At 36.9% G+C, this 9437-nt stretch overlaps 2 protein-coding genes across 3 annotated transcripts; both read left to right on the top strand.

Moving 5' to 3' along the window:
* The first annotated feature begins 214 nt into the window (after nt 1–214).
* LOC121813091 lies at nt 215–2823 on the top strand. Of its 2 annotated transcripts, none has more exons than XM_042216599.1 (2): nt 215–260; nt 1334–2823. In XM_042216599.1, exon 2 carries the CDS (start codon nt 1367–1369, stop codon nt 2477–2479), a length of 1113 nt encoding a protein of 370 aa, XP_042072533.1. In that variant the 5' UTR covers nt 215–260; nt 1334–1366; the 3' UTR covers nt 2480–2823. The 2 variants fall into 2 exon arrangements, with proteins under 2 accessions (XP_042072533.1, XP_042072534.1); XM_042216600.1 differs by having other exon boundaries at nt 230–260; nt 1337–2823.
* A 1746-nt stretch (nt 2824–4569) lies between these two features.
* On the top strand, nt 4570–7431 carry LOC121813088. The gene is made up of 2 exons (XM_042216597.1): nt 4570–4616; nt 5676–7431. The coding sequence occupies exon 2, from the start codon at nt 5709–5711 to the stop codon at nt 6699–6701; it is 993 nt and encodes a 330-aa protein (XP_042072531.1). The 5' UTR covers nt 4570–4616; nt 5676–5708; the 3' UTR covers nt 6702–7431.
* The last annotated feature ends 2006 nt before the right edge of the window (nt 7432–9437 follow it).

Raw genomic sequence — 9437 nt, 5'->3', positions numbered from 1 at the left:
GTTTTCTTTAATGTTCCTGATTATTTGAATAACTAAACCGTTGGTTTCATGCTTCAGTTGCATTTCTCTCTAAATGATTGTGTCAAGTTTATGAGGGCAACGAATCCTGTTTTGAGTGTTTCCGATAATAAAAGTAAAGATAACGAGACATGGGCTTGAATAATGAGTTTTACAACATACTTTACTACTATAAATATGCAACTCACAGCACTTAGTAGTTTTCTCCTGGGCACAACTCATCAGCATAGACTGTCTGTCAGGTAAGATTAGATATTTTTTCATTTCACCCCCAAAGTCTTGTTATATATGATCTAACTGATACTAATAGTTTTGTAGTATTGTATTCTTTCTGAAAAGGGGTTCAGTGTCTATTTTTTTATATGTTTATTTTTTAAAAACATGTTCAAAGTTGATGTATTTAAAGAAAAGCTTAAAGGGAAGCAAACCTGTCTGCACTGCACAACCATCGTGTAAAACTTTGTTGTTCTCTATGTATTTAATATTTGTTTCTGAGGTGATCAGCACTTTAGGACTGCTCTACTCTAACTGATTATTTTTTTTAAATATGAACAAATGTGGGTTTCTAGGAAATTCTATTAAATCTTCATTTCCTGGCAAAAAATCTAAACATTTAGATTGAAACCAAAAAAATTGCATAGTTAAATCTGGTCTTGAGTTATGGTTGAACTTTTATTTTTCTGACAACTTTTAACTTTTACTCTCTGTATTTTAAGGCAAATATCTGTACTTTGTATCACTTACATTTTCAAAACAGTCTTGTTACTGACTATGTTCCATGAAAATACTACAGTAGTTAATTTGCAATACTGTGGTGAAGTGTTGGACTGTTGCAGAGCATTTTATTTTAAGTTGATGATGACGACTGTGATGCTTCACAGTATCACATCTTGAGAAATTGGAGTCTAAACTTATTTCCGAGTGATTCTGTTCCCTATGCTCCACACATTTTTCAGTTTTTTTCAGTTGAGTAAAAGTCACACAGCTACAACATAGGTTATAACCTTTAAAGCAAATCTCTTTTTTTTCTGCTTGTGTTCTACATAATACACATGAATTCATTAAAAATTTGAATTTGGCTTGAAATAAAGCTGTGTTTGCCTGTGTATTCATTCAATTTTATTATACTTCAACGTTCGGTTACCTTTTCACAAAAATAAGCCATAGGAAAGTCTTGCAAAGAGCTACTGCACAGTTCTGATTTAAAAAAACATATATGACTTATCGCACTGTAAACAGTGTCTTCTTTGAAACAAATAAGGTCAGAACAGCAAAATATTCAATTGAAAATATGTTGTTTTTCTCTCTCCTCCAGCAGGTTCACAAAGCTGGTTAAGACCACCACATCATGGAGAACATCACACATGTGATGAGCAAATCGCCCTATGGCCCAAAAATGGAATTCAGCACAAAAAACTGGGGTGTTGTGGTAAACACCAACTTGGCTGGAGGAATTCTCCTGTCCACCTCTCTGCTGGGCCTGGCTACCTATATTGGTGCCTTCTGGGACCAAAGAGGTGCACTCAGTCTTTTTAAGAGAAGCTTCATCACGTCCTTCTCGTGTGACCATGGGAACCTCAAAGGTGTTCAGAACACCCATGTCTCTCTTTTTGCTCTGATTTTCATCGATGTTCTAAATGTCATCGGAGCAATGACCTTAGGAAGTCACCTGGTTGCAGCTACCTGTCCTGGAAACACATGTTTGTACACCGAAAACCTGTGGATGTTTTCAAGACGGTATTTAGTGATGATACATCTCCTGACTGCCCTCATTTCAATCCTTTACCTCTGCCACCCACACCTGGGTTCCAAACTACGTTGTGTTTTCTCTGTGGTGTCTTTATTGATTTGTGTTTTATACTATAGTTCTATGCTCTACACCATTGAAGTACTATACATGCAAGAAGTGCTCACCTGCGGACTGGCTTTGGCTATAACTGCAAAATCTAAACTCACAGGGAGGAAAAAAGACAAGCTACGAATTGTAACTGTTGCATTGTGCACCTTCTTAGTTGTCTACCTTCCGGTTTTTGTTCTTGATTACCTGATCTATAGTCGGACCATCTCTGGGCTGCCAATAGAAGACTATTTTGTAATTTATGTAAATGTGTATTATTTCACAAACTTTCAAGTCTTTCTCGATGGACTCTTGTGCTATTCAATTTTGAAGATGTCTGCAGCAGAAGAACAACAACAACCACAACAATGGGAGCTACAAGAACAAGGGCTGCAGCAACTGCCACAACAATTACAGCAACAATTACCACAACCACCACGACCATGGCAGCAACAACCACCACTACAACAATCGCAGCAACAATCACCACAACCACCACAACCATGGCAGCAACAACCACCACCACAGCAATGGCAGCAGCAGCAGCAACAGGGCTTAATTTATCCAAGGGTTCATGTTAATACAAATGCAATTACTGCATATAACAGGCAAAACTGGAATTAAGTCTCTGGTCTATGAAGTTTGACTCGATCATAACTCTGAAATCAGCTACATGTAGTATTTGTTTCCCAAGTATTTGCAACTGTGGACACTAAAATCACTTAAAAAAATGACTAGATGGGTGAGGGCCTAGTTAAAGGTTGATAGCACTATTATTCAGATGGCTGTACTTTATGTTCCAATAATTTAAATTTAAATTGGATGAAAGGAATTTTAAATCAGAGATTAAGATGATTATTGTACCTCTAATGTGATTTTAAAGCCAATGTATAACACAGAAGAATAAGTACACACAGAATGCACTATAAATGTGATTATGTGACAAATTACAGCAACTACACTGTAATAAAAAAAATATCCTTTTTAATTAAAGTTGTTTCTTTTTTTTTAACACTGTTATGCCTGGTTTTGACAGATCAACTTCTCAAAAAAACAAAAACAAACAAACAACAAAAGTAAACCCCAACCACACATAACAACAGCTTATACAACAATGTGGGGGAGAAAGGGAGCGTTAGGTTGTGCCAAAGAGACAAAACCAGAACCTAGCTGAGCTTTACTCTAAGAGGGAAACAGCAAAGAAAGACGATCCTAATCCTCATCTCACAAAATAAGCTCAAAACATTACATGGGTGGCACCAACCTACTACCTAGTGTTTTTTAACAGAAAACATGTGTGAAAATGTACAGGTTCCCCAAGAGTTACCCAGCCCTCTTACTACCACCACAAACCTCTCACAAACAAATTGAATGCTGCAGGGCAGCTCAACACATGTGCCAAACGATCCTTAGCGAGTGGACGAGAAAGCCGCCTCTAACCACAGGAGAGTTTCCTTTTATGAGTCTCTCCTTATTCCTGGTTGGTCCATTCAAAGCCTCCTTCCTCCAGTTAGCTTTAGATTCACAAATGGGCAACAGGCTGCAGTCTTCGTACCCAGGGAAATGGCAAGTGAAATGAGAGGGAAGAAAACAGACAGCCTGGAGACACATTACAAACACATTTTCTCTTTTTTGTAAAACATCATCCAAATCTCCACAACAGATTTTAATGTGTAAAAACTAATACAAATTATGAATCTGTGCACTTAAGTTACATGTTACAAACACAGTTTCAAAACATATAAGCTTCAGTTGTGAATGGTACAGTAAGCCATGTTTACAATGACAGTTAACTGTTTTTGAAAAGTCTTCCTGAATCCATGAAATGATTTCCATGATAGAATTTTTCTTGTTTTTAATCAGCCTGAGGGCCTAAAGATCCTACGCATCCAATACTGGGTTTTAGCCTTGTCCATTGTGCACAGAGATTTCTCTGAATCCTTTCCAATCCAATCCTAATACCACACACACACACACACAAATACCCAAGCTTTCAGGTTGAAAAAGAAAGACCAAAATATGTTTTAAGTTGTACTTTTTACCTCATTCCACAGTTCCTATGGCAGAGAAAGGTTGACCCCTTGTTATTATGTTCGGTCTCTAGAATATGGAGGAGCTGGTCAGCAGACCAGTGTCATTGAAGCAACATACTGCATAAAGCGCATTGATGCCCTTTGTGATCTGGACAGGTGTTCAACCCATTAAGGGATTTAAAAACATACAATAATATCTTGAAATCAATCCTAAAACACATAGGAAGCCAAGGAATATCTTCAGTTTTGTTCTTAATAAAAACAAAAGTTCTAAAAAATTACTATCCAGGTTTTGATGTTACTAAAACATTCTAATAAAGCTTTTAATGTTTTATAAAATGTTTAGTATAAATTATAAACATCATTATATTTTCTTTTACTGGAGGGGGGTTGCTTCACATGGAATTATATCTATGAAAACACCTCAGTCTATGCACTAAAGATGTCCTATAATCTTTTTCACGACTTTTTTCTTAACAGCAAAAATCCTTTTTATTTTGAATTACGTGGCATGTTTTGACAAAAACATATTGTGAATACTTTTGCAGCAGTCTGTTTCACATGCTGTAAATGGTTTATAACCAATAGAAGAACACACCCCGATAAGACATGTGCTTGACTAATTGTTTTTACGACATAATTACATCCATATATATGCAGGTCAGTGTGGCAGTGTTTGTCAGTTGGTGAATTTTACCCCAGAAACAGGAGATCACTTCGTAAATAAAGTAAGATTAAATTATGTCTTTTTACTCTCAAATTCTCATGTTGTATATGTAAAAATTAAAAGACTAAATGATTTTTACATGATTTTTACATGTTCTCTGATTCTCTGACAGAACAAAATGTTTTAAATGTTTTTTGTTGTTGTTGTTTTTCCCGTTTGTTGAGCAGAGGGTATATATTTCTTCCTGTTGATTATTGTAGAAAAGTGTAAATTCCAGCCTTTAATTTTCAAATGTCTGCCTTCACAATGAGAGCTTATGTCAGGGCTCTGTGTGCATGCGGATGGAGAGGAGGATCCAAATGCGAGACTCTGAGACTGAATTGAAACTGAGAACCTTAGCTTTATTGCTGGTGATAAATGAAAACATGAACTGAACAATGACACTGAGAACTGAACACACAGGCATAATTCTGAGGGTACGACACGACACTGAGCACAGGAAAACACAGGGCTAATATACACAGGGTGGTAATCAGGGAATGGGCAACAGGAGGGAGACACAGCTGGGAGAAACTGGACTAACAAGACAGGGGGAGCAAAGCTGCACACACTAACATAAGACATAGACTTTCACAATAAAACAGGAAATAAGACACAAAGACGCAGACTAAGAAACACGGACTTAACATGGGCAGAACTAAAAATAAACCAGAATAAGCTGGAACATAGAACATCATCATCATCATCATCACAAGCACTAAGAGAATAAGAAAACAATCCAACACACCAAAGTAACTTGAAATGCAGATTCATCATAAAACCCCCAAAAAGCACCAGAGAAGCATAAAGAACAATCCATCATTCAAAAATAAATCAAAACATAACATCTCAAAATACTTGGTCAAACTGACCCAGAACCGTGACAGCTTAAGAGAAGCAAGAAAGACTTCAGTCAGTTAGCACATTTTAAGCCCCTGTGCCCTTTATATGAACAGGCAGCAACATGTTTCTCATTACACTATAAATTTTACAACAATTATACATGAAAATATATAATGTATAGTAATGTAATTTGCAGGGCAAAATACTAATACAGATATTGGTCTTCTCTCTCTTCCAGCAGGTTCACAAAGCTGGTTAAGATCACCACGTCATGGAGAACGTCACAGATGTGATCAGCAAATCGCCCTATGGCCCAAAATTGGCAATTGGCACAAAAAATTGGGGTGTTGTGGTAAACACTAACTTGGCTGCAGGAATTCTCCTGTCCACCTCTCTGCTGGGCCTGGTTACCTACATCGGTGCCTTCTGGTTCCAACGAGGTGCCCTAAGCCTCCTTAAAAATAGCTTCATCATGTCCTTTTCATGTGAGCACATGAACCTCAGAGGTGCTCAGAACACCCACATCTCTCTTTTCGTTCTGCTTTTCATCGATGTTCTAAATGTCATCGGAGCAATGACCTTCGGAAGTCAACTGGCTGCAGCTACCTGTTCTGGAAACCCATGTGTGTACACCGAATACCTGTGGATGTTTTCAAGACGGTATTTAGTGATGATACATCTCCTGACTGCCCTCATATCACTCCTATACCTGTATCGCCCACACCTGGGAGCCACACTACGCTGTGTTTTCTCTGTGGTTTCTTTACTGATTTGTGTTTTACACTACAGTTCTGTGCTCTACACCATTGAGGCAGATTACCTACTAGAAATCCTCATCTGTGGTTTGGCTGTGGCCATTGTTTCAACAGCTATTTTAAGCTTTGCTGCCACAGGGGGAAAAATAGTAAAGATAGGCATCACAGTTATCTCAATGGTCACGTTCTTTGCTGTCTACTTCCCCAGTTTTGTTCTTAGGTACCTAGTCTACAGTAGGCCCACCTCTGGGCAGCCAGGAGCTGACTATAATACAATTTTTGTAAATGTTTATTATTTCACAAATTTTAACGTCTTTCTCGATGGACTCCTGTGTTGCTTAATCCTGAAATTTTCTGATGGAGAAAAAGAAGATGAACTACAGCAACTGGAACTACAACCACCATGGCGGCAGCAGCAGCCACGGCCACTTCAACATGGTTTAGACTATCCAAGGGTTCATGTTAATACAAATGCAGTTAACCCTTATAACAGGCAAAGCTGGAATTAAGTCTCTGCATCATGAAGGTTGACGTGATTTATCATCAATAATAAGCATGACCTGATCACAGTTCTGACCTTTGATATTTGTCTTTCAGTTGTTTAGAACTGTGGACATTTTTTTAAAAAAATGATTTGATTTTGATGAATGAAAATGGGATTTGCTACAGGTTGATTTGTAACAGTTGTTAGTAGATGGTTGTACTTCCTAAAACTGCATGTAATTAGGATGAAATCAAAGATGAAGATCAGCATCACATTGTCACTGTGATATAAATCATAACCAGTATAAGAGCAAGAAGAAATATGTAAACATCTCTATATTCACATAGTGGTCTATAAATTAAATGGATGTTGTGAGAAGTATCAGTGATTATGTACACATTGTAATATAAATAATATTGTAAATAATATCACATGAAACTATTTAATGACAATTTTTAAACTTTTTTTTCATTTCACTTCATTTTAAATTATATTTTAAAACTATTATACAAATCTCCGCAACAGATTTTAACTCAACTTTAATAAATAATGTTCTTTTCTGTCATGATTGATTTTAGACCGTTTTTGATTATCCACGCAAAGCTGACACCTCAAGCATTTGACTCCTTCATAGAGAATAGTAAATCACGAGTTCGGTAGCATTACAGTTACATAGAAATACTTTTATCTGACACGTGCTCTTGTCCTTGGATGTTTAACCATTTCCCCGTTTATTTCACCCTGGAAGTGAGAAAAAAACGTACGAATAAGCCTCTGTAGCCAGAGTGAACAAGCCAAAGCTCTTTCAACTGGTTCATCTAAACTTTGCAATTTTACCCTTTACCCTTTACAATAACTTATTAATTGCTTTTAAATATCTTATGTTTTATTTAGTATTTATTAAGTAAACAATAACCAAAACTACTTTTGTCAGAAGCTTTTTCAGTATCATTTCTGCTTCCTTCAGCACAGGCTGTAAACAGTTTTGAGAACATCTCAGGAGATAGCTTGAGATAACTTGTCATGCAGTTTACAGCAATGGTCTGGAAGCTTTTTACTGCATACTGGGACAAGGACACATGCAGGCAGCACCTGGGGATCATTTACTACTCACGTAACATCATTAGAAATTTGACAAGTGCTTAATCTTTATTGTATGATATGACTGTGATTGTATACAGAGTCATTTATGATATACAACAAGACAAGATAGCATTAAACTATAGTTATCTTTAGACTTTAGACCGTAGCTTTGTGAGAACAAGCAGCCCTTTCACCTTAATGCTAGCACTAACAATTCTGCTGTGGTGTAAATTTGCTCTTGGTTTGCAGGTGTATTGTTTACTATGCTCACTCACTAAATGTAGTGTCCAGGAGTGAGAACTGCAAAAAGACACTTGATTTAAATGCCTGTTTGGGACATTTTATGTTTGTGGATGCTATAGAAGGGATGCAATTTATAGAGCAATATTGTAATCATTAAACTTATACAGTACTCTTGTTTCACAGGTCAATTATGCATTCAAGACGAAGAAAACTTTTGGTCATGCTAAATCTTGGACTTTATAAGAGATGTTCCTTTTACTTCCAGAATATTGTACCATTCATTAATAGTGAAGTGCAGATATTAACAGGCCTCTCTGAAAATGAGTGAAGTTCTAGCGTGTCCTTCTGTGCTGACAGAATAATGGAAGAAAATAGAAGAAGATAAACACTGGCCACGCTTTTGTGTGTACAGTGGTCCCTCCTTTATCGCGGGAGTTATGTTCTAAAAATAACCCGCGATAGGTGGTTGGTAGTGGTTGGTGGCAGCTCCCAGGCCTGGCAGACCCTAAAACAAATGTGAGAAGGCACCAGAGCAGAGGGGGAGCCAGACATTTGAAACACCCGGGGCTTAACCCTAAAGGGTAGTATGCATGTGGGATTTTTTTTTTGTGGGAGGGGGGTAGAAATGACTGAAAGATTAATTGGCTCTGTTTTGAGTTTTGTTCAAAAAAGAATGACTTCATATATGAAAAAAAAATATATCACATATGCAGGACACCTTAAACTAGGTTTTTAATTAAGCAGCAAGGCAGAACAAAGTCAGGGCTGTATCAAGACACGAGGACTAAACCCCAATTCAACCAGACCCAGAACTGATCTGGAATTAAAACAGGACTACAAGAGTTCAAAATCAGGAGTACTTGGGATTTAACCAAGACAGAACCAGAATCAGAACTAGATGATAGTAGCACTAAAAAATCTTCATAGACCTGCACTACACTTATTTTTTAATTCTACCAAAGAACACTATTTAGATTGAGAAAAGTTTATATAATTATTTAGCCTTGTTGTGCAACAAGCCTGCATAACTTAGTAAATATAGAATTTGAAAAATAACAAACCTAAAAAGAAACACTAGGTACGAGATACATGAGGACCTATGATACGGTGATACTTTTGGTAAACAACCATTTGACTAACATGTCTGTCTCACCTGCTCTTGTTCATCTCTGTTCTGTCCTCATTCTCCATCTCCCACTCCTTTCTTCTCTACCTTTCTCTCCCTCTCTGTTCCTCTCTCTCCGTCTTTGTGCTGACAATCATCAAATATACAGTTGAAGCCAGATATTTATGTACTCTTCAGATCACAACACAAACCCTTTTTTAATTGTAACATCAAATCAGACTAAATGTTTATTTTTTAGATTGATAAATATAAAAAACATATTTGTTAACTTTAAGAGTAAAGAGAGAAACTATCTGTATTTCTTAATTG

Source organism: Haplochromis burtoni, unplaced genomic scaffold, assembly GCF_018398535.1.
Source record: "Haplochromis burtoni strain Fernald_Lab_line unplaced genomic scaffold, NCSU_Asbu1 Contig_1132, whole genome shotgun sequence".
Classification (NCBI taxonomy): domain Eukaryota; kingdom Metazoa; phylum Chordata; class Actinopteri; order Cichliformes; family Cichlidae; genus Haplochromis; species Haplochromis burtoni.
The sequence above is the reverse complement of the archived record's forward strand: the minus strand, read 5'-3'. Positions and strand labels throughout refer to the sequence as shown.